At 38.3% G+C, this 25,887-nt stretch overlaps 1 protein-coding gene across 6 annotated transcripts in view; it reads right to left on the bottom strand.

The window, feature by feature from the left end:
* The window catches only part of MECOM (MDS1 and EVI1 complex locus), a 555,566-nt gene that overhangs the window by 27,651 nt on the left and 502,028 nt on the right, over positions 1–25,887 (bottom strand). For 3 of the 6 annotated variants that reach the window (XM_042998288.1, XM_042998290.1, XM_015535249.2), the window contains 5 exons: positions 19,019–19,121; positions 15,423–15,639; positions 9,643–9,790; positions 8,171–8,327; positions 2,433–3,789 (listed from right to left, as the gene is read on the bottom strand). In XM_042998288.1, coding sequence (XP_042854222.1) covers positions 2,433–3,789; positions 8,171–8,327; positions 9,643–9,790; positions 15,423–15,639; positions 19,019–19,121 — 1,982 coding nt within the window. The remainder of the gene's footprint in view (positions 1–2,432; positions 3,790–8,170; positions 8,328–9,642; positions 9,791–15,422; positions 15,640–19,018; positions 19,122–25,887) is intronic. The other 3 variants (XM_042998289.1, XM_042998291.1, XM_042998292.1) reach the window with 2 other exon arrangements.

Genomic DNA, 25,887 nt, shown 5'->3' with positions numbered 1-25,887 from the left:
GTTAAAATTAGTTTTTGAAGATGAATCAGTCTCATATATCAATCGCTACATAATTACTGACATTTAAACAGCTAACAATAAAACAAATGGTAGATTTCTGGGAAGCACACTAATAAAAATATAAAGACATCTGTTCAGCTCTTGAAGAATACTCATGGCACTTCTAGGCGCTCATAGAAAGAAGGTCCTATTCACAATGGTAAAATCCTATTGGGTGACTAGTAACAATAATAATGAGGAAATATAAAAACTGAAGAGTCATGAAACCGGAGGCTTGGTTACAGATTTGTACCTTTCCATTTCAAATGCAGACAAGAAGGCTTGATGATTTTGAAATCATGAGGACAGAGCTCTTTCTGAAAATTAAAGTCATTTTCTGCCAAGAAAGTGTTCCCCTAGACATTCGTTATATTTCCCCCATACTTGCCAATGAGGGCAGGAGAGTTTCTAAGCACCTATGCATTCTGCTCCCCTCTCTTTGAGGTCCCTCTTTTGGATGCCACTGCTGATAAACAGGGCAGGCAAAAGGGGGTGGAGGGAAAAGGAAGAGGAACTTTTTGAAGATAGAGAAATATAAAAATTATCGGCATATCCCTTCTGCTTTCTAAATGTTTGTTATTCTATTTTCTATTAAGTAGGCAGGAAGTGACATCATGGATTAAATTAATTTCTTTTACCAACTGTTGATACATTTCTTTTTAAGAACTAAGCACGCTTCTAAAATAGAATCAAAATTAATAAAAACAGCTACCACTTCTTGAAAGTTTATAGATGCTATGTTTTGCATACACTATGTCACTTACTGAAACAGGTCCTCTTATACCCATTCTATGAAGTAAAAAGCAAAAAAAGAACAACTTTAAGACATGGGAAAGCTGAGATTTCAACTCAGGTCTTGCACTAAAACTGGTGTTTAGGCATTTCATGACTTGGGTAGAATGACAGGCCTAGGTCCTTTATTCGGATTGAAACACCAGGGAGAAGACTGAGTTTTGAGTAAGCAAGGGGCAGAGAGGGTTAGGATATGATGGAGAAGAGTGTAATGGATGTGTGGAGGAATTGGAAACCCATTGCCACTGGGAGGGTCTGAGAAAAAAAAAAAAAGTCTAAGGGATTATCTTCACAAAGGGCTGAGATGTATCACTGAGTTGGAAATACAACCTCACTGGCAATGGGTAACACACAATCTACACCCCAAATATGGAAGTTCTGTTTTCCCTTCTTTTACCTCTCTTATGGAGACTGCCACAAGAATTAAGACATAATAATTGGGAAAAAGTGCACAGGCATGGTACTGATGGCTTGGAAAATATTTTTGCGCTGTCCTTTTCAATCCCCTTCAAGCTGGGGGGGCGGGGAGGTGGGGTAGCGCTCAACATACCGGCAGTATTTCTTAGTTAATGTATTATAGATAATACAGGTAGAAAAGGAATCTTTGGTGAAAAGAGTTTGCGGCTCTAGTACTTATTAAGTAATAGGAACTCAATGAGTACTGTTGAAGGAAAGAGTAGCACAAACTTGTTCGTGAAAGAGAATCAGGCAAAAATACGAAAAGGGTCTCATCTTAAACAAGTCCAATAAGCAATTATCCATGCCTTCCATTAATTCTTGACATTGTTCAAGACTTGAATGAGAAAGTAGATGTGAAAATGCTTGGTAATATTTAAAATACACAATAAGCATAATTACTATTATTCATACTTTTAAAGAAAGCTGGTATTTAAAAAATAAATAAATCATTCTGAATGTCAAGTGAGTGTTAACAGAATACTGTCTATGAGGCTTTTTATTAAGCATATATGTTTCCCCCCCCCCAAAGAACTTTTGGATGCATCAAAGAAAACTGGATAACGAAGGTATTAAACAGTGACGTGTCTTTCAAAACCAGCCACTCACATTATACACAAAACATTTTTGTGATTAATATTTCACTTACTTTGGCTTCCTAGGAGATTTATTTAGAAACAGAATCTGAGCGGTACTTATTAAGGATGTGTTGGTCGGTTAACAAAGAGAAAACGCATGCTGTTCTACACCCCACCTCATTCCAAATATCCTGACCCGCTTGAGTACCCACACATATTTGCATTAATCCTTCAGGAGCCTCATTCTTCTGCCACTTGACAGCTTGCTTTAAATATGGCTTTCCCATATTTTCCACTTAAAAAATGTGTTCAAAAATAAATTTATTGTCAGGGGAAAGAACTCTGTGGGCCTCATCCAAAACCCCAAATTCAGAGACATCCAAAAATAAGTCCAAACTTAATGAGTTGACCGTCTGAATAAAAAATGAATTCACTAGATCAAACAACTTTACTCTCTGCCTTGTAATAATAACAAAAATGGTTTGTTAAAAGCCATGGCTTTCAACTGTAAACCCTGCCCTTTGTCCACACGTCGTCCACATTTAATCGTCTCCTGTCCACCCTTACCTGTAAATAGGGTCCATAAAGAAAGGAGTGGGTCTAGCATGCTGCAAGGAACCATCTGATGCTGGTCTTGGTTCAATGCTGCTTCCTTTCTTTTCCCCAAACACGTGGTTTTTACGAGGCTCGGTCAGCTTTGTCCCACTGGCTCTACTCCTACTGCCCATACTTAGATCCAGGGGCTGGTCTTGGCTTGTGGCAGGTGTTGCTGGAGGCTTGGAGGGGACTGGAGTCAAGGGCTTCTCGTCCTTTCGCTTAGTGGTGAGATCAAAGGGAGACTCAGAGCTTCCCTTCTGCAGTTTCTTTACTTCACTTGGTGATTGGGGTTCCATTTTCAAAGGTAACGATCTCAAGTCTCTATCAGGAAATGGGTACATTGATTGAGAGAATGCTGGAAAAAACGGGAGGGGAAACATGGAAGGGTAAGGTAAAGCTCCAACTTTTTTGTCTTGCAGCCCCACCAGTCCTGTTGAACCAAAGTATTTTTCAGCAATAGAAGCAATAGCTTTTATAGAATCATTCACAGCTCCTGACACGGCAGTTTGCTCCTCTAAAGATGGTGAGAAAATGGAATGATTGCTGTATTCTTTCTTATTATGTATTGAAGCCAGATTCTGAAGAGGGCTTACTTTGTCTTTGAACATTTTACCATTTTCTTTAAATTTCTCTTTATCACTTTCAATGTCACTTTCCAGATCAGAGCCCGAGGTTGTTTCCAGGTCACTGCCACTTGGCGTACTGACATCATCAAGGTCACTACTCTCTGACTGGTCACTGATTTTCTCAAGGGGCCTCTCTTCAGAGGACCTCTCGGGCTGGAGCTCCACTGGCTTATTGTCCCCTACAGGTGGGTGTTTAGATAGTGCCTTCAAAATATCCTGTGTAGCTGGCAGTATCTGAGGATGTGTCATGAGGGGACTTTGACTTTTGTTTGTCTGTTCAGTACTTGATAGTCCTTTAACAGGAGAACTAGCAGGTATCAAAGGAGGCCTGTGGTACAAGCCGGAAGGAAACAGACCAGGGAAGCTAAAAGAAAATCCAGGAGCTGTTGGAAAGGTAAGACCAGCAGGATGCCTATTGGCACCAAAATAGTCAGCAAGGCCCGGGTTGGCATGACTCATATTAACCATGGACGTTTTATCCATAGCTGGGGTTCCAGGAAGTGAAATGCCTTGGCCAAAAAATCCACCTGCCGCAAAATGGTTCTTGCCCTCACAAAACCTCCTGTGTTTATTTAAGGAAGACGTAGTGCTGAACATTTGTCCACAGTCTTTGCACTTGATTTGGGTTCTGCAATCAGCATGCATGCGCTTATGACGACAAAGGTTTGAAAACTGAGTATAGGATTTATGGCAGACCTCACCTGTGTGCAAACAACAAAAGAGAATCTCAGGCTTTATGGCAATTGCTTCTGAATTTAGCAAATATCACAATTGGTTTACCCAAAATTGCAATTAGGAAGCCAGGAAAAGTTGTTGGAGGTACGAATCTGGGTACTCCCAACACAGAAAACCCCATGTCACTAGATTCCAAAGCAAGGCATCCAACCTGACAAATGTCTTGAGGCAGCACAAATATTTCATATATAAATATATTTAAATATTTTGTCATCCCCATTGCAAAATATTTTTTCATCATATTTGTGTACTTAAATATTTATAGCAAAGTCCAATTCCAGCATGCATTGACTTCCCACCCCATTGCTACCCTCATAGAATCTTACAAATTCAAGTCTCAAGGCGTACTGAACATAAAACATAACAGGAACCCCTTTAAAATTTTAGACCACTTAAAGACTTCTAAGTCGTAGGCACCAAAACAAAATAAAACAGCCTTTCCCTCGACCAGAAACTTTACCTTCATTCCCTCTCCCCCTGGGGAAAAAGCCTGTGACTGCCCTACCATTATTTAATTTGTATTATATCATATGCTCTCATCATTCACACATCAAAGCCACACAACAATGCACATTGTGTATTCTGAGACATTTTTAACAATCATTTTCATGATTTGAGAAAGACTGACATAATTTACAATGGCTCTATTTTAAGCCTGCAAAGGAAGCTAAATTGAATGTGGTCCATCCTGCATTGCTGGTTCCCATGAACTATGATCACGTCCTCTGACTTCCCCTCACACCAGTGGTTGTGCTAACCTTCCTGCATTTATGAAACCCCCGTCCTTGGGAAATACGTCCACTTGTTGTCATATCTTCGCCGGTTATCTCAGGGCTTGACTTCTATGTGGGTTAGCCAACTATGGTAAGCAGGGAGAGTGTTCTGAGTGCTCTAATCCAGAAAGAACACGGCAGGGCACGGCTGGGAAAGAACCCTCTTCGCGGAAAATTTGCCAAAAAAGTAGAACATCTTCCTCCTCACAGATGAGAGAACAGATCTAAGTGTATTTTAAGACCAAACTTCGTAACCTTTAAAAACTCCTTTGCTGGGTAAGAATTCCCCTCACTTCGCAGTCCGGCAGGATTATAGTATCCATTTCCTAAGCATCACATTTTTTTATCTGACTTTAGTAGAGGTGAATCCGCTTTATGTGTGAGCTTACTTTAACAATCCCGTGCACGTTTGATACATGCAGAAACATGATATGCCTTGTTGGTGATTACTGAAACAAATTTATATAAGAAATTAAATTGAAGACAAAATACGACATTTATTGCTTTCATGTGACAGCTGCCTTTGAGCGCAGAGTGGTTGAGCTCCTAAGTTAAAGCAGTAATAGTTGGAAAAAAAAAAAAACTCGAAGGAGATTTTATAGATGTTCAATCATGCAAAACTCACCCAAAAGTTGGATTATCCCACACACCACCAAACAGGAAGTACCAAGTGATTCCATAATATTTCTTTTACTACTAATGATTAAAATGCATTGCTACATATATCACTGCACTTAGTAATAGTAAAGGAGCTTTCAACTGTGGGATGATTCATGACATTATAGAGGCTGTAACATGCATTTTAATGGGAAGAGAAGATGTGAGTGATTTCTTTTTAAATTATTCTACTGGAATATATTGACCAGAGACTACTTTAAAAGTATATACTAGTAACCATATACAATAAATACACATGCTATTTAAATTCTTTGATACACTAATTAAAACCGTATGATGTAGAGGGTAGAAACATGAGGCTTTCGCTGGTTATACTAATTCAGCTATGAGCAATAACAAGAAATAGTAAATAAAATGTCGTTGGAATTATAAAAGTTCACTCATCAAGAAAGTAACACCTCTCCTCTGGGCATTAAAAGGCGTTGAGAAAACGTCTTGATGGGTATTCAACCACGGCATAAACTTTTGAAAGGTTTGCAAGTGTTTGGCAAAAAAATGTTGCTCTCTATATTCCTTTCTTATACCTGGATGGATTGAAGAAAATCAGGAGCTTCTCTATATCGGAGTAACAGAAGGTGCATTAGACTTTCCTGGTTGCCACCCCGTGTTACACAGATGAGCGATGTCTGTGTCAGGTCTTAAGAACAGAGAATCTGGGATGTTTCCTTAGGCGGAGGCTTTGTTTTCCTCACTTGAATGTCTGGCCTGGCCCACCACTAACCACCAGGCCTCCAGGTAAACGGCTCAATTGATGTTGAAGTCTATACTCTACTGTAATTTTCTCAGTAATAGGAATTAGCCAGCAGTTAACATTGCATTTTTCTACTTATTAAACAAATTAAGAGGTATTTTGAATATGTTCAGCCTATTAGAGCATGTGGTTTCTATTTGGGAAGGCTGGAGGTTTCTGCAAAGGCAGTGAGTAATTACCTTAGCACTGGTGACTTTGGGCTCAAGCTTGGCGGTACACTGTAATAAGAGACAGTTGCCATAAACACACCAGTGGGGGTAAATCGTGGTGTGTGGCCTTCTGGTGAGAAACAGATATCAACTCTAGGTGAACCTCCTCCACTCCCAATCTCCACACCAACTCTCCTCTTTTGTTCTGAAATTACATGGCTATTATTCATAATTACCCCATGGTTCTCTGTCAGATTTTACATTTGAAGAATTCCATCTGCTATTTAAATTTACCAATAATTACTGAAAATCCATTTGTGGCAAATAGTTGTGCAAGCTGATTGGAAAGGGACACCCTATAGTGCTTTAAAATGAAACACTTGATTTCAACACAATTAAAATTCCAGATCCCAGAACCTTAGATAATAGGAATCTATATTTTCCAACTTTTAGCTTAAATAATAGAGAAATCATTAAGTCATTAAATAGAGAATCCGTTCAGTCTATTTTTTTCCCACCAAGACACAATAAACGTACCAAAATTTGTTTCTGAGGAATCAGAAATACATGAGTTATTTATGCCTGTGACACTACGAAGTACATTTTTAAGGGCGTCACGACCTAGAGTCCGAAAGGCCTTTATGAGACAAGAAGTCTAAAATGTCTATTGTATACTTTATTTCCTGTGATTTCTAACAGAGCTCCCCCCAAGGGAGACTAGAGCACCCTTTTGTTTATCAGCTGGTCATCTTCACTCCACCCAGGGTACAGAAGAACCCTGTAGGAGCAAAACAAGACTCTAGTTTAAGCTGGAAAGGGGAAAAAAAAAGCTCTCCTGTTGCTTGGAAGCACAAAAGAGGACTGTGTCGAGCTAAAAATGAGGAGAGTTAGTCTCTGGCATCTGTGCGTTGGCACCAAAAATTATGTTTTTGCCCATCAGGTCCTGTAGTAGTGTCTCATATACCTACTACAAATTATTGAGTATTTGTCAGAAAAAAAAAAATGTTTTCTAAGAGTTCCCACGTCAGAGGTTTTGCCAACTACTGAGTATGCCTCGATCATTTCCATGCTCATCTGCATACAAAATCAGTCTTAAAGTTTGTAGTGCAACTCAGTGAGTCAGTGTTTATAAGCCCAGCTGAGCAATGGATCAAAAGAAGTCCAGAGTCATTGCTCAGATCGACTGAAAACAACTGATTTGCTTTATGAAATATTTCAGCACAATACAGGGAACAGGAGTGGGTGGACGGAAGAAGCAAATGAGCGCGGAGTTTTACTTTATGTGGAGTGTGTTACTAAAGTGCTCTGTACAGGGACCTTCTAGGTAGGTGGTCAGATTGGATGTCTTCTGAACACACACTGCCAGTAAATTTGCTTTAGTATAGTGGCTTATAGAAGCAGCGTGTCCACCATCAAAGTGAAAATGTTCTGCTTTTCAAGTAACTGGTAGTTCTTACCAACCTGCAGCCGGTGATTGGTAACAATGTGTAGATTAAGGGGAGTCTTATTCTCCCCTCCCTCTCTCCCCCCCCCACACACACACACACTCACTCACTCACTCACAGTCACAGCCTACTTGACAAGTGGGGCTCTTCCAGCCTTTCTGATCCAGAATAGGTTTTTATCACTTCATCTTATTTATGGCATTTGCCTTTGCTGTTTTACAAAGCCATGACCATTTTCAGTGGAAGACAAATCTGGTTCTCTCTATTAAACCCTACAACCTGGAGAGGCTTCCCTTTCATTATTTAACGACTTCTCTTTTCTCTACTTGTTATTGATTTCATCTAATAGAAAACACCCCAGGAATTATAAACAAGATACCATGGATCTGGGTGTAAAAGATGTTCTTGTAATAGAAAAATAGCCCAACTGGATTGGACCATAAATAGCTAATGCAGAGACCCTTCTATGGCCATGTGGCCATCTCCTGATCACAGTGCCTTTCGGATGAGAGACAGATGCAGGAAGGAGGGCTGGAGTGTTAAAAACTTACAGATAAAGGGCTTCACACTGCTGTGGATGTGCTTGTGTTGTTTGAGGCCCGACGAAGTGGCAAACGTTTTGCCACACTCCGGGCATGCGTGGGCCCGGGCACCAACATGCTGAGAGCGAATGTGCCGCTGGAGGTTGCTAGGGTCCGTGAAAACCTGCTAGGAAATGAGTACTGATTAATCAAGAAACTTAATTCAAGGACACAATAACGAAGACCAGGAATGACTCAAGAAGGAATTTTGTTTATTTATTTTGTTTTTGTTTATTTGTTTTCCCCAAAGACCAAAAGAAAGTCATATTCCCAAAGCATGAGCTCCTCTCGGAGAGGGACTGTAAATTATTCAGATCTATATCCTTAGCAGGAAATGTCCATCGGTATCAGTTGAACGAAATAATTAATGGCATGACAGACCACAGTCAAGATCTTCTTGATCCCATTTAGAGTGATTAGGGTTGAAAAATAAAATGCCAGCCAAGACATTATTTAAAATGGTATGTTACTTCCATCCTTTAAACCAAAACACACTATGTTCGAAATTGGGGGGATTTTTACGAAAGTATCTCAAATCTATTCAAGGAGTTCTCCCAGGGATAATGCTAACACTGTTTCAAGCAAGGTACCATTAAGCTAAAACCATTCCTTTAAACACTGTACTAAAAAAAGAAGAAGAGAAGAGAAGAGAAGAGAAGAGAAGAGAAGAGAAGAGCAAAAGTCACCCACACTTCTGGGAGCAGAGCATCTCTAAAGATAATTTCAAATATCACAATTTCCACTGGCATGAAGAAAGATATTCAAATGCTATAAAAAGGTTTTGGAAATAGAAATCGACTTCAATGACATCAGCGCACCTTTTAGTTAATTGAGAGCCATGAACATTAAATGATGTGAACTACTGTTTCCATGTTTCAGAGTCATGGTCAAGGTAGAGTGCTTCACTGCACCCTTATGCTGCTCAGCAGTGGCCACTAAGGCAGGCCACTAAGACACTGTGCTCTTAATTAGAACCAAGTCATGATTTATGGTGGGGACTTGGGTGGAAAAATCTGCAAATGTAGGAGTCTCCTATTCTTTCTGAATAGGCATTCAGAAACTTTATGTGACTTCCTCGCAAACTGCTATTAAAAGAAATCAGTAATGTGCATTGGATACAATTTTCATTCTCCATAAGGCTATAAAACAACCCCACACTGGCAAGCCAGTAGCGGAACCAGGAATTTACCAAGGATGTCTGACACCTAGTTCTGGAACTCACCATTAAGCCTCACTTCCTCCCTTACAAAAATAAAAGGGTACCCACTAAGTGTTTTTATACACTGTACTAATGCCTTTTAGCATACAACACTCAGTCTACTTTTCTCAAGATATTTATAGTTTCCCCTCTCAAGGGTTGTTTTTATATATCATAGCAAGTGATGGATTAAGAGAGAGCAGGATGACAGAGAGGGGCCAAGTAGTCTACAAATTCACTGTACCTTGGCACAGTTTTCACATTCATAGTGCTTTCCACTGTCATGTGACATCTGGTGGCGAATTAAATTGGACTTCCAGTTAAATGCCTTGGGACACTGATCGCACTTGTATTCCCTCTCTTCAGTATGTGACAACATGTGTTTCTCCAGGCTGTTAAGAGAACAATTGGTTCAATAAGACACGGTGACAAAGAATACATTCATAAACAGAATGTCATTTTATTGCTAATCCAACTGGCAATTAAAGAAATGAGAAGGAAAAGGAGTTGAGGTGAGAGAAGAGAAGAAACAAAGAGAAGAAACAGGCTCACAACAGACGAAAGAATACTTATTCTTCCTAGACTGTGTCCTTCACTAACACAGAGAAGTACCCCTGTTGTTTGAAAATAAATCTGAGATAGCTATCAGGGATTAGTTGCCAACTTAGAGGCACGATAAAGGACTAGCTATTTGCCCAGTTCTGGATTCACCACACCATTCTAAGGGCAACACACATTGCTAATACCCACTTAATTCAAACACAAACACTGAAACTGAAGATCTTCAAAACATGCTTAAGAACATGCAGGCAGGTATCCTTTCTAATATATAACCTCTAGATTCAAAAAGGTACTTTTGTTTCTACCCATATCTCCAAGTGGAAAAGTGAGTCGTAACCTAACTATTCACCAGGCAACTTCCCAAAATAACCCTGAGACGGATGGATGAATGGATGGTCCTGCAGATGAGCGATGAATGGATATGTGTATACATAGATATAGAAGCATATGTATATACCGCCTATGAATTAGGGAGGAAAGAAAATATGTTAATAATATAAGTGGATGCATTATTAAAGCCCTTCAAAAGAAAAACGGAGTTAGAAGTTTCTCACAAGGATAATTTTTCTGTTTTCAAGCTTAGAATATTTTTGCTTCTCAAATATTTCCATCTCTTTTCTAAAACTTGTATATGAAATCTGCATGGATTTAATGAAAAGCAAATATTATAGATAATGGATTGCTGTGATAGTCAGATGTTTGAACATATTTGTTAATTAAATATGCACAGATAACGCACGGGGATACTACCCCTAAAGTAACCAGAGCTTCTTGGAGAAATAGCCTGTTTCAAACTTGAAGCCCAAGATACACGATAGGCCTCGAACATCTTGTTACGGCAAAAAGCAAGAAAGTTATAGAGCATGTCAAAAGAATTAAGGTACCAACGTGAAAAAACAACCACTGACCAAAGATGAGGAAATTTAAGCATCAATAAAAATAATAATTTCATCTTTTAACAAAAACAATATTCAAAATCGCACAAACAAAAGCTCACGGGTCACCCTTGGAAGATTCTGAGAAGCAAAATCATTACTCTGAAAACTAGTAAGTAAAGAGAAAACTCACCCACATGTCCTGCCCTTCCTATATGAACTGTACTTCAGGGTGAGCAAATAAACAATGAGGGGAAGTTTGTTTGCGTAGAATTAACAGAGATAATAAATAATGAAAGAATGATAGAAGTAGAAAACATCCATTTTACAGCATGTAAGCAATTAATAAATGCAGGCAAGTCAGAAATAAACCTTGTGCCTCCTGAAGGAAATAAACCATAGCATCAGTGAGGTATTATTCTTAAAACAGTGAACCTAAATCTGATCAAAGCTTGGGATGTAACTGTGAGTTTACAGGAAGTAGAGAAGAGGGAGAAAGATGTTAACACCGAGGGGACATGATCAGTAGAATCCAGACTAGAGGAAATGCTACAGGAAAAAACAGTTTCTTCTATAAATAAATTTCAATGAGGGAAGGAGGGAGCAAGGGAGGGAGAGAAAGAAAGACTGACTTTGACTGAAGGACCTTTTATAAATTAAAAGAGACATAAGAGGGGCACCTGGGTGGCTCAGTCGGTTAAGCGTCCGACTTCAGCTCAGGTCATGATCTCATAGTTTGCAAATTTGAGCCCCGCATCGGACTCTGTGCTGACAACTCAGAGCCTGGAGCCTGCTTCAGAGTCTGTGTCTCCCTCCCTCTCTCTCTGCTCCTCCCCCGCTCACACTCTGTCTCTCTCTCTCTCTCTCTCTCTCTCAAAAATAATAAACACTAAAAAATTTTTTAATAAAAAAATTTTAAAGAGACATGCCAACAGATTGCAATGGCAGATCTTATTACGATCGTAATTCAAACATAAAACCAAAAAATAATGAGATAACTGGGGGAAATTGAACACTGACTTTATATTTGGTAATATTAAGGAATCATTATTTTTAAAGTGTGGTGTAGAAATTTGTGTTCTAAAGAGTCCTTTTTTCGACAGATACATACTGAGCTATTTATGAATAAAATGACATAATGTCCAGGATTTGTTTCAATAATCTGAACAAGTATAGCTGAGACAAGACTGGCCTTGTATGATAATTACTGAAACTGAGCATATGGGGGTTTATTACACCATCCCTCTCTAGTTTTGTATACTTTGAAACTTTCCACAGTACAAAGATATTAAGAAAAAAAACAACAACTACTACCAATCCTGCAAGCACTCTTTCTTTGCCATGTTCTATTTTTCTGCGAGATAAATACTCTAAAGTTGAGTACCAGTAAGACCCTGTGCACCTAGAATACACCCAGTAGTCACGTACGCTGTGTGAATGGCAGGGTGCGTGACAAAATGAAGTACGCTTTCTCCTATCTTGATAAATCAGAAATGTCTTTCCCATATTTTTTCTCCTCCACAGCTTCCCCTCTACAACTCCATTCATACTGGCATATGAACTTATTTTTCCTGCCCCGTGAGTCAGTCGACTTTGTAATGCTATTCTGTTTGAGCACAAATGGTGATATCTCTGTGAACAAAAGGTACCAGGAGAGTACAGGTGTGTGGAGTCACAAGAACAGCCCTACCTTTATCTACAATATGCAATCCTCTGTTTGTTACACGAGTTGAAATGTTATTAATAGAGTTAAGAGAGAGATATCATCAACTGCGGTTAACATTGAACTGAGTCAGGGACATCTTCCGAAATCATGGCACAGATTCATATACTCACTGTCATCCTCAGCCACTCAGGAGGGCATGCCATTTGATGACATATATTCCAATATGTACGTCAAATCATAAACTCTGAAATCTAATGGGAGCGACAGGCCTGTACATTGAGTCTTATTCCTGTGCCCTTACTCCAAGGATATGATAAGGTTTCAAGAATATAGTACATGGCATACAGGGGGAAAAATAACTAGCAGTGTAAGAGGAATTCTCCTTTCTTTTTCTTCTAATCTAGCATAAAATCCATATTGTTCTATCACTCAGTGATAGAAAGAATCAAAAGACAACTGGTTCTTACAAAACCAAATGTGTATTTCTTTCACAGACACAGAAGCCAGCCCGTCAGCTGTTACGGAGGCTTCTCCACTTCTCATAGAACTTCATCCTATTTTATAGAGCTTTGCCTAGCCTTCTGGGTTCTTTGTAATTTTTGCATATTAACCTTTGGTCCTTGCCCTTTTGGGGGGGGGCAGGGGGTATTTTTTCTCAACATTTGACAGAAAAGATACAGAACAGAATAATTATCATGTCAAAAAAATTCTCTCATTTGTTTAAAGTATAAAGCAACAAAATAGGATTAAATAAAGTGGAAAATATTCGGGGAATGTAAGTTCTGCACATGAATAAATTATATAACCAAAAATACCACTTATATGGTCGACCTCAGGTTGCATAGTGACATGCTATATCCGTCTGGCTGAGCTACCAAAAAGAAAGTTCTGAGGGTTCATCCAATACCAGATAATTAGGTTTCCTTATTGTTTCCCACTGAATGTTTTTGACTGAAGGAACCAAACTGGCAGTTGGTTTTGGCATTAAGTAGAGTTGACTCAGCCTCAATCCCAGAGCCAGTAAGAAAAGAAACTCTCTCTACCTAGGTGTCACCATGCCTTCTAGTGGGCAGTAGGAATTACATTTTAGTGTCTAATCCACCATTTTTTGTTTTATAATGCTGCCCATTATTTTTGATAGCAAAATTGAAGGAAATAATACTGAATCTCTGGCATCAGAGATACTGCTTTACGGTAATAAATACTTTCCTTACCCACAGGTATTTATTCGTTTCATTTTATTTTTTAATTTGAGCACAATTACATTTATGAGATATGCTCTGACTTTTTTATAATACAAATCTAAGTGTTACCAAACATTTATAACAGATTGATTCTCTACGTAGATTTATATTAAATGGTAAAGATGAGTTTAAAGGGTACCGGGAAAGCCCTCTTATTCCCTACAATGTTTTCCCTCTAAAAGCTAAATCTTTCCAGCCTAGAAATTTTCAAGCTTAGAAATCTATCCTTTTGACTCAGTCTCCTGAAGGAATGGGTCATCCTTGATGCTTTTTTAAGTTGTTTATCCATTAAAATCAATGACTACTGTATGAAATCCTTTCCTGTAAGAAGCCTAGACAGAGAAGAGGATGCAGGGCCATCAATGGAGGTGGAAAGGAGAGAGAAGAAGGAGAGACACTGAAGAAAGAAAGGAAATAAAATGATAAACTGAAACAGGTGGACTGTCCAAGGTAAACCATGAGTAACTCACACTCTTAAGGCCAGCTGATACACTACCATAACCATTTAAATACAGGGTTATGTTCACTTGAAGTTCTAATTATAGATTCCAAGGATCATTTCTGGATTTAAAAGCAAAGAAATGAGGGGCGCCTGGGTGGCTCAGTCGGTTGAGCCTCCGACTTCGGCTCGGGTCATGATCTCGCTGTTCGTGAGTTCAAGCCCCGCGTCAGGCTATGTGCTGACAGCTCAGAGCCTGGAGCCTGCTTCGGATTCTGTGTCTCCCTCCCTCTGCCCCTTCCCCACTCGTGCTCTGTCTCTGTCTGTCAAAAATGAACAAAAGTTAAAAAAATAAACTAAATAAAAGCAAAGAAACAAATACAATTGTTAAAATTGTTTGTAGGCCACGGCAAAAACCATTAGGTAGAAGCACACGGAAAACCTATTAGCTGGTTCTGTATCTCTGATCAGACGAACTATTTTATAGCATAATAATCAATGTAGTTATCAAAGGGGAGGTTCCAGGGTGGCTGTTTGCTTTAATAGAAGTAAAAAAAAAAAAAAAAGTTCTTGAATGAAGTTCAAAAGCCTATAAAAAGTTACCATATTGCTGATACATGATTTTCACTTTGTTAAAAGTAAGTATTAAAGAATAATTTCATTTAGATCATGTTTATTCTTTCCCTTTTGGGAAATAAAACATTTTCTTCATTGGGCATGATTTTCTTATTCTTTTATATATGTGCCGTTTAAATAGTTGAAATTAAATCCATGGGTTACACTGATCTACCAAAAGGTCATCGATCTTTTCATTAAGTGTATGCCAGAATCAATCTTTTTTTTTTGGTCATCTAGGTGTTTCTGGAACCAGCTTTACTGTTTGGCACATGATTAGTTTAATTGGCATCAGTGTTGCTCCGGCATTCTTGATTCTTCCTCTAAGTCATAGTTTGTGCTGTCATGCAACGCTTTCTTTCAGTTGCCAATAATACTACTTAAATAAATATAAACATATTATTTTCCATCTAGCGTCAAAATAACTAATTCCAACTTGCTTGTAAACATTTTACAGATAAGAATTTCCAAGGAAAACTGATTTATGAACATGTCACTAACACACTTGTCAGGTTCATCCCAGTTCCAGATTTTCCATCTGCATAAATTCTGAAAATTCAGCATAACCACACTTCACTGCAGAGTAAATAAACACGTCTCGTAGTGCAACATGCCATTTCTAACCTTTGCAAATCGGGGAACACTTGGTCACATTCCTTACACTCCTGGATCGCATGTATCTCTCGGAGATCGTTCTCACTTTCGAGTTTTTGTTGGAAGTCCTCTTCCACCATCGAAAATGCTGAGTGAGGGGTGCTGCACGGGAACTTTTGGTGATCTGCTAGCTCCGCCTTGGACTCGAAGAGCTGGTCACAGTCCTCACAGCGATACTGCCGTTCTTCTGTGGAAATAATTCAGGTGTTACCAGGACTGGGCGATCAGAAGTGTCACCACAAACCGGCAGTTTTTATGGAAGACATAATGGAAGCTATTTAGTTGTTATTTCTACCACTTTGATTTTAATAGGAATTAAAACTAATACACGTACAGGACAGAGCCTAGCACGATAACGTGGTGTCTGCGGCTACAGTATAGCCTTCTTACCAGATAACACGTTACGGCTTAAACCCTTCCTGGGTTTAATACTCACAAGACACTAAAAGTAAGAATGACCACTTACTGTGCATGATAGAGTCCCTCCACCCTGTTCACGGATGATTGATATTTCTCAAAACCTGATCATGAGAAATTACATGTCATATTTTTATTCCGACTTCACATGAAGCTATTAAAGCTCAGGGAAGTTCAGAAACCAGTCAGGGGTTATAGAGCCAAGTGGTTGTGCCAGGATTTGAACCCATCTCTGTCTCTCTCACACACGTCTCACTGTGCCATGTGACCCGGAGGGCACATGGGACACAGAGTCCCTATCTGAGTCATGCTTACACTGGTTAGCATCAGTAAACTTGGATGTTTCATTACATTCGTCATTACCACCTAATGGACACAAGATGTTTTTAGTACCCTTCTAGACTAATTTATGCTACCCTAGGGTCAGGGCTAATTGGCAGGGCCTTGTTAAACAGCCAACATATCATGAATTTGCCCTTTGCATCAGTAAGATAAATAAATGGTAATAGTGGGGACTAGAGATAACAAGGTTATAAGGTGCCAGGCAGTGATGGTATTGTTCCTATTCTTTCCATCTCAATAGCTTTTTGCCTGCTCATGAGGCTATACGATGCACAGATCACACAGACACAATCACAGAAGTCTTAAAAACAGCTCAGAATGCTGAAAAGACACCCGGGCAGCATGATACATAATCCCTGTTTTATAGAGCTACAGCCAGGACCTATGGCCAGTTTTTCATTGATTGAATGTTTTGGGGGGAATATTTTAGTCACCAACAAATGCTAGGCATTTTGCTAGGGAATGACTATATAAGAAACTCAAGGGGAAACACATGTGAACAAATAGAGTGTGATATATTTTATGACAGATGCATGCATGGGGCCTAAAGGAGCCCAGAGGAACATGTCTAATCCATCTAATCTGAAGGAGAGAGGTTCAGAAAAGGATTTGTAATGAGCAAGCATCAGCCAGGTGAAGTGGGATGAAGGAGGATGTTCCAGGCAGTGGGAACAGCGTGGACCAATGATAAAGGCCAGGAAGAACATGGCAGCTGGTGGAAAAGCAAAACTGTAGTAAAATAGGGCGAGTTGATAGGGTACATGTAGAGGAGCTAGGGGAAGTGAAGTCAGAGAAGGTAGCAGGTCCCTAGGGGCTTTGGGGGGGTCCATGCTGAGAAGGGAACTGAAAGCCGCTGAAAATCAGAAAGCCTAGCTGTGATATGAGAAGTGAAGGAGAGGTCAGAGGAGACACCACTGCTAAAATCCACATACAAGACAGGTTTCATTTCAATTAAACCAGTAACAGCGGGGCCAGAACAGTAAAGAAAGCAGTATGTAGATTTAATAGAGTGTGTCAACTTTGGACCGTAGAGGGTTAAGGAAGGTAGGGGTATTCTAAGATAAATCACCTCAGCTCTAAAGACACGTTTCTCGATGACATTAACCAGGTAATGGAACCATGTAATATAATCTGTTATACTCTTCACAATATTTAAGATCTACATTTAGGATCTCACGAGCAGGCTGAACACAAACAGAATCTCCAAGCCACAGAATGGATGGGAAAGGCCTAGGGTTTACAGACAACAAGACTTCGGTTTGAAAGTTAACTACCACTCTCTAGTCATGTGATCTTGGCCAATTTACCTAGATCTAAGGTAAATTTATCTAAGTCCTTAGATAGCCTCAGTTTCTCTATCTGTAAAATAAAAATGATTCCTCTCTTATAGGTTTGATCAATGTGTAAGACTAAATGAGATAATAAATGGAGAGCATATAGTATCTGGTATAGTGTGTGTGTGTGTGTGTGTGTGTGTGTGTGTGTGTGTGTGTGACACAATGAAAATAAAAAGCAGCTGATGGGTTCAAGGGTGTTGTGAAGGCAGGTAATTTATGAATCGTAGCCCTAAAAGAAGAAGAATCACTTCCACTCAGGCTTTTAAGAATAGTAAGCTAATCACTCATATTTCTAAAAAGAATTGCTTGAAAACCTTTTTTTTAGGTCTAACATTCACCAGTGAAAGTTGCCTTGCACTAGAGAAAGCTAGATTACGTTTCGTATCCTATGCCCTCATGCTTCGTCTGTCCCAGACCCCATTGGGTAAGATTCCTTACTCAGGCTTAAGCTCTACCAGGTTGGTTGAGAACACTGGGTTTCTGAGAAGAAAACAATTTCCAAAAGGTTCCCCAAACTATAACTGGTATAATCTACAAAGAGGCAGAATGCAGCTCAGCCAAAGGAAAAAAATGTTCAAGTAAAGAGCCAGCCAAGACTGGTAGCTTCCTTCGCAAAAGCTACAGAGAGCAGAGGCTGAGGTTTTCCCATCCGGAATGCCAAAGGGATGGGAGGTGGCTCCGTCCCTACCTGTCAGCTAAGCTGGGGTGAGTAACCCTTCCCAGTGGTCCTTCCAACTATAAAACATTCTAAAGACACCACTAGATTATGTTTAACCAAATCATGTTATATTAGGAGAAAGAAATAGGAAAGAGACAGGAAAAAGTACTAAATTCTCATCCCAATGGTAACACTTCAATACGGATAGAATTATCTCTTCATCTGTCCTATACATGCAGAACTAATAATTATAATTCTTTTGATACCCCCTTCATTTGATTTAGAATAGGTCTCTGGCAAATAAAAACTTCTCTGGCTGTAAAGTTTCCTCATGTGTATTTTTCTCCTAAACCCCTTCCCCCCAGCCCTCTCCCATCTTGTCGTGCCAACTAGGATTTTACTCAAGGAGACATACTTTTTCCAGGAATAGAACATTAGATGGGAAGAAACACCCACCAGACTGATGAAAGCCCAAACTGAGCTTTCTGAAATGACTTTTGTATAGTGAAAGGATTCTCACCATAGTCTAAGGTATTGACAAAAAAGTTTCAACGGTGGGATATCTCAGTTGATATATTCAGAATTCGTTTGGCCTCCACTTGAGGGAAGACCTCTGCTTACTCAAGATTCACAGTAACATTAGCCAGATGTCAAGCCAAGAAAAGAGCCACTCAGAAGAGAAGGAGTTTTGTGAAAACTGACACTAAGGAGCCAGGAAAACTGACAAATGCCATGTGTGATGGCCCCACGCAGATGCTCCGTCACGGCGACCGGATGAGGGCGCGGAGGATGGGGGTGCGAACAGTACTAACCGTGAATATCCGGCGCCATAGTTTCATGGGGATAGTCTTCACTCTTCATGAACAGCAGGAGCTCCTCTCCTGGTGCAATGTCTGTGACTACTCTATAAAATATCTTCAAAACACCAGAAAGGGTTGGGTGGGAAGAGAGAAAGAAGTGAATATTAAGAAAGGGCAAGATATGCACTAATATCTGTACATTTTCTCATAGCATAAAAAAATATTTCCTTTTATTTTTGTCAAAAGAAGTGTGACTTCCTGTTTTATGTCCTGAAAATTGGCCTTCTGTTGACAAATGGAAAGCTGTGATTCTCATGCCAGTTCACAAATCTTTTCTAAATCCTACCTCACCAATCAAATTGTCTTAAGACAAGGCTTACCGTGTTGCATACACCTCTGTGTAATGTTTAGCAAAGAACTTTCCCTTCTCTGAATTCCTCACTCTAGGGAACCACACACGTATTCACAGAGCTGAATGCGCCTGGCATTATCCAGCATAGCCTCGCTAAGGGTGGCAGGGCACAACTGCCTCCCTCAGCATGTTCTCAAAAGCAGCACCTTCTCAACAAGGTGTTTTTTAGGGAATAGGTTAGAAGGACATGACACAAAGAACCGGTCTGTAGAGCACATAGTCAAAGGAGATTATTTTGTTTTTAAAAAACTTAATCCCTCTCTCACCAATCATCAGTACTCCCAGATCCAGGACTTGACCTCATGCCTCAGCTCCTGATTCCCACTCTCTGAAAGCAGGCAGTATGCCTTTAATTGATTCATTTAGCAGGGTAGTAGGGGGAGGTGTTTATTCCCCTGTTTTCTAGAAAAATTCTGAGGAGAGAAAGAATTGAATCAATCTGTTAGTGACTGACTAAACAACTGTGGGGCAAGCGTGGACCTATAATTTCCTAGAGCTGCCTACTTTTACCCCCACCTTGACCAGCTCTGTGACCTTAGGCAAGTCATTGTCCAACTTACTTGTCCAGGCTTCAGGGTTTTTCCACTTATAAAAGCATTTAATTCACACAAAAAAATACAAATATCTAATTCATTATGTTACACACCTGAAACTAACATAATGTTATATGTCAATGATATCTCAATAAAAAAGCACTTAATCATGAAAATGTTTAAGGTGCTTATTCATCTTATCACAAAAATGTTCATAGTTTTTAAATTTTATTCTAAGATTATTTGTTACATAACGACCAGATAGAAGTTGTCGAAGAAAGAATGACGTTATACAATTAACTGGTGAAAATGAGACCAATAACAGTCACACGTGCACATACACACACACACACACACACACACACACACACACTCACCAACAGAAGCAACAAAGACAGCAAGTAAACTACGGATTCGATTCTGCTGTCTCAATCCAAGAAGGAGAAAACTCACATCATACAAATTATTAAGAGAACTTATGAGAACATATTTTTAGAAGACATTGTTGGTTTCTTACAGGATATTTGATATTTCAAACTGAGAAAAATTGAGTAGGTTAATATTTTAAAAGATCAACAGAAGTGTGCATAATTTTAATTGTATTTATCTATTTGTTTATCTTCTGAAAAGCAGAGGACATCAAACCTAAGTATGTGCCTCTTTATTCCAGTAGGTGGCTCTAAAGTCCAATTGTTTATTTTTTTCTATAAAAACATCACAGCACAAAATTGTGCTAAATTTAAAAAATAACTCAATGAGGAATGTTTTCTGTTTAGTTTCTTTCCTGTCAAAATAAAATCATCCTTTTTCATTCAACAGTAATTTAACCAGGTGAAATTGGTTTACAGAAAATAATGCCAAACATAAAATGCTGCTAGAATATGTTAGAATATAACCTAGGATGCTTTCTATCCACCCAGAGATAGACTCCAGACTATCTTAAGAAAATTATTCCGTGTTATGTGCTATTTCTACAAAAACCAGAGAATTTGCAGTTTGTATCTTATTAACCCTAGCCTTCACATTTTCCTGTTTCTGGAAGTGCACTGAAAGGAATAGTTCTGTTCAAAAAGTTATCAGATTGAAAAAAAATGATTGTGCATTTGCTCTTTTCCCCTAAACTTTCCAATTAAATGCCTGTAAGTACCCTATTTCATTCTGGAGTCCTATTTCCCCTTAGAAAACAATGGACTTCTCTCAACAGCTTGAATCACCTCTTTTTTTGGCATCTCTCAAAGGTTTAACTTATTAGCTTCCTTTCCAACAACATGTTGACATTTGAATTGTGACATATTAGAACTTTTCGGTGGCTTCTCGGAAATAGTGAGGTTAAAGAGACAATACCCTGCAAGACCGTAAAACAGTGCAATTGTCTCTGTTGGGGAATGCTGCTTAGACACACATGCCAGATCATTTCAAGAAAGTATCATGATATCATCATTTCTTTGTAGTCCACTATTAATCATGTCTCTTTTAATTCCATTTTAGATTTACTCAATCCAACGTGAACAGCCCAAGAAACAAAAGAAAATGATAGGTACGTTGTAACTATATATTATAAAGACAATTCTCTTTGCAGCGACATAGATCACTACTGTATTTTCCCTTTAAGTGTACAGATCGTCATGTGAAGAATATTGAGTGCATAAAAAATAAAAGACACGGAAGAGTGTTGATGTTGGCTTTATTTACTGGAGGTAAAAGGTGACATTCCAGGCCATGAAAGGCAAGGCAAAGCAGAGTGGGTTTTAACTTCAGGGTGTTCTTTTCGATTTTAAGTGAATTTTTATGGTGCTCATGAAACTGAGGTTTGAAAAGAACTGGCAAGCGCCAGACGTAATGAGGGCAGATTCTGGGCACGCTTCCTCACACAGCAATAAGAATGTGCCTCAAAGTCCCATCTACCACACCCTTACAATTCTAGAGCTTTCTTTCAAGGTGTTGCTACCACTTGCGATCCTCTTTATATCTCATCTCTTCGGATCTTAGATTCGGCAAAATTCTGCTTTTCCACCTATGATTACAATGGCCCCCAAATCTAACTTGAATACTCGAATCCAGAGCTGTCGACATCTAAAGTTAATTTATGTTCTAGCAATACTAATACACAGGCAGGCCTTTGAGAGGTGAGAGGAGTGGTTTAAACAAAAACATAATGACAATTTGTTGCCTCAAAAAAAAGTGGCGTGGAGGAATGATGGAAAGGAATCTTGGAGGAATCAAGCCTTTCGAAAGTAAGATATCACATCTACACTTTTGTATTACAAAACAGGTCTTTCAGCAAATAAAAATAAAATAAATAACAGAAGTGATTTATGTAGTTTTTCCCACAGGTTTGTATCTTAAGTATTCTTGGCCGTGCTCTTAAAAAATATAACCATAATGTCTTTAAACCCGGTATATTCTCAAAATCTCAGTTCTATTGCAGTCCTATGAATTATATGTCATCGGAGTTACGTACCAGAAGCAGAGATCCTACCAATATAACCTCTCTGGTTTTTGTGTTGGAGAAAAAGGGAAGGGAATCAATTACTCTGTTAAATTCCATAAAAGAAATGATCTCTTCTCCCATCAGGGGGTTTTATGGAAAAAGTTATCTGGATCCAAAATAAAAATGTCCTGGGTCTGGGATTTTGTGATGAATTCAACTCAAGTATATAAAGGGGGACCCCAAAGTCTCAAACACTTAGAAAAAGTTCAAATTGATATAAAAGGGTTGTTGATTTATTATTTTGTTGTGTCTCTCTCGGAATGCTTTATTAGAGGGAAAAATCTCAATTCCTCACCATATAAGTTGAAAGATAAGAGGAACAGGGCCTTAGAGTATAAGAAAATAGGAATATATAAAAATTCCATTCTTTTAAAAGTCATGATAAATATTTTTAAAATGTGTTAACTCCTCCAGAATTTTCTCTTTGGTAGCTAATAACAAATTCCTGAAATAAAACATGTTATGACCATGATCTAACTGTCCATACATTTGACACATTTGAAAGTTAAGGTGGTTTTTTCATTTTATCATATAAAAAATTTTAATTTCCCAATATCTTCATGGGCTCTTTTTATTTTTCCAGAAAGCTATATTTCTACCTTGGTAAGTGTGGATAAAGATCTAGATCTCTGGATGCCTCAATTTATAAGAACAAATATTTATAGTCACTATCTTAATAGATCAATTTGTATTTTTTTTATTTTTTAAGTTTGTTAAAATAACACAGTAGTGAAATTCCTGAAAATGTTTTTTAATGCTAAATCTTTCGAGTATTTAAAAATAAAACTAGAATTGCCCCAAATTACTCACTTTTACTAGTGGTAAAATTCACAATCTAAGGCATAAATATAATACCACACACGTATATAGGAATTACTCTAAACATAATTATTATACTTAATGTATTTTAATCAAACCTTGAAACCAGTTCCAAATGCCAAAAGAATATCCATTCACTTAATGTTCACAAGGCAGAGCTAGGGACAAAAGGCAGTGATGACTGGATTTGATTTAACAAATTTTAGATTTCCAAAAATATATTTTCATACAGTGTTATATATAAGTATATATGTGCCCAAGCAGATATATTTTATATGTGATGGATAAATGTGGCAAATTACACACCTTGGAGAAATTTTAAATTTGCATAAAATATGAGCAATCTCATATTTTAGGTATTAATATAAATAAATGTTTAATAGAATACACTTAATTCATGTTATATATCATGTCAGTGATATGTAATTATATGGTATATTTTATATAGTATATTGTATATAATATATGTTATATAGAGTTATATATTATATGTAGTTGGAATTGGAATTAATCATATTTTATTAAACATTTATCTTGCTTTGTTATTTAAGTCCAAGAGCACAAGCACTAAAAAGAGTATGGATGCTTATAGGCATTCCATTAGGAAAGTTAATAGGCTATAAAAGACTTTAGACGAATTCTGTTTTATACTGTCAAGGCCTGTGTTCAACCTAATCCTCCATCAAATAGACAATGCTACTATTTGTATTTGTAAATGGTAATAATATGGGTCCTTGTTTATTATCCTATAAAATAGAAAAATCTAGAATCTGTCAGACCAGACTTACAGTCTAGTTTGCTATGCTTGGATCAATTTAAAGTATTGTGCTTGTACTATTGAGACAGAAGAGAAATTCAGTGCACAGGGGGGAAAACAAAAAAAAAAAGAAAACACATCATTTACTTTTAAAAAGATGAACAAGGCCTCATTGTTATGAATCCCCGTTTATTTTTCCTGGTCAAGCACTGAAGTTTTATTTATGCTTAATAGACTGCATTTGGCATGTCTAAAAATGACACAAGTGTGAATTATGAATGACCTTCAACCTATTCAGGAAGTTGTAATAATTGAAATAATAGAGAAATATACTCCCTACAGAATCTGTACTGAGAGACAACTTTTTCAGACTATTGCCGTCCTTCTCACTTTGAAGTTGACAGTTGATTTCTTCCTCTTCCAGTTCCCAAAATTTACCCCGAATGCTTTATTTTCTATAACTTCATGCAATTTACCAGTCAGAAGACTAGAAAAAGCTGAATGGAACTTTAACATTTGGAAGGTAGGTAGGAGGCGAGGAGGTGACAGTTTGCGTATCTGAACAAAGTCAACATTAGATATGAACACATCTGTCAGCCTTGGTGCTGCAGAGAGGTCACATCAGGTCCACAAAGACAAAGTGTGCATATGGGCTGGCTTTAGAAAACACAGTCTGGACCCCTGATCTACCCATAGTAATGTGGGAAACTGCAATGTTCAGGAGGACAGGAGTAAAGCCAAGTTTTTAGCCTCTATAAGAAGGACTCTTATCATACTTTCTCGGCTATATTGGTAAGAGATAACAAGAAGTGTCTTCAGGAGACAAAGAAATTGATGACAGAATGGAAAGATACTTGTCCAACAGAATAGATCCTTTATCATGGCCAAGTTCTACCAAAGCAAACCAACCATAGTTTCCTTAATTTGTCCAAAGAGATAGTATACTATATTTGTCTTTAGGATGACAGTCTAAGGACTAAAAGATATTTTCAGAAATATAAGGTACTATCTCCCTATATCAAAAAATATGTATCCACTGGTTATTTTCAGGACAAAAATATTGTTGGAGGAGAAGCTTCCCCCCCCCCCACTTTTATCTCTTTGTTGATAACATGAAGAGAAATCCAGGTACAATTTATTGGAATGACACATAACAGAGAATTGACCGTTGGTTTTAGTTTGTATAAGTAGAACAAATGATAAAGATCCACCTGCTATTATATCTGGAGCCTACAGTGTACCCAGCCTGGAAGTCTTGCAAATTTCAGTTAAATGACCTCTAAGGATCACTCTACAGACTCCACAAGAAATATCCACTAGCCACCTGTCTTTAATGTGGCCATTTCATCCGATTCTATGAAAACTGGTCATTCTGCATGATTTCACAATGCCTGGGAAGAGTTCCATCACTACATGATGAGGAAGCTAAAGATCATCTTTGGGTTTTTTTTTACTAGGCTGGAGGCTTTTCTTGTGTCTTTAACCAACATGTTTTCCTCCTTGATAGATTGTAATGCACTCTGATGACTATCTTTTTGGCATCATTCCAGAAACAGCAGAGTCTCGTATGGATGTGATGTTTTGAGATCTTCCTGAATGAAAGGCGTTGTATACATGCAAACACTAATTACTCAAAATGCGCACAGAATACTGTAGGTCATCCACTTATTGAACTTCTGTGATTTGTTACTCTTCAAAAATTCCTAGTCTGCGTGGTGCTATGGCTGTCTTGTGTCCTGAGTGTCATTACACAAGGGAAACTTTTTCTGGGTGGAGGGAGGGCAGTGCTGTTTGTTTTATCATGTGAATATCAAATGGAAAACTATGTCTGAGACAGTTTCATCTTCGGGTGAAGGAAGTAACTTATCA

This window comes from Panthera tigris, chromosome C2, assembly GCF_018350195.1.
Source record: "Panthera tigris isolate Pti1 chromosome C2, P.tigris_Pti1_mat1.1, whole genome shotgun sequence".
Lineage (NCBI taxonomy): Eukaryota > Metazoa > Chordata > Mammalia > Carnivora > Felidae > Panthera > Panthera tigris.
This window is presented reverse-complemented; position numbering and strand designations above follow the sequence as displayed.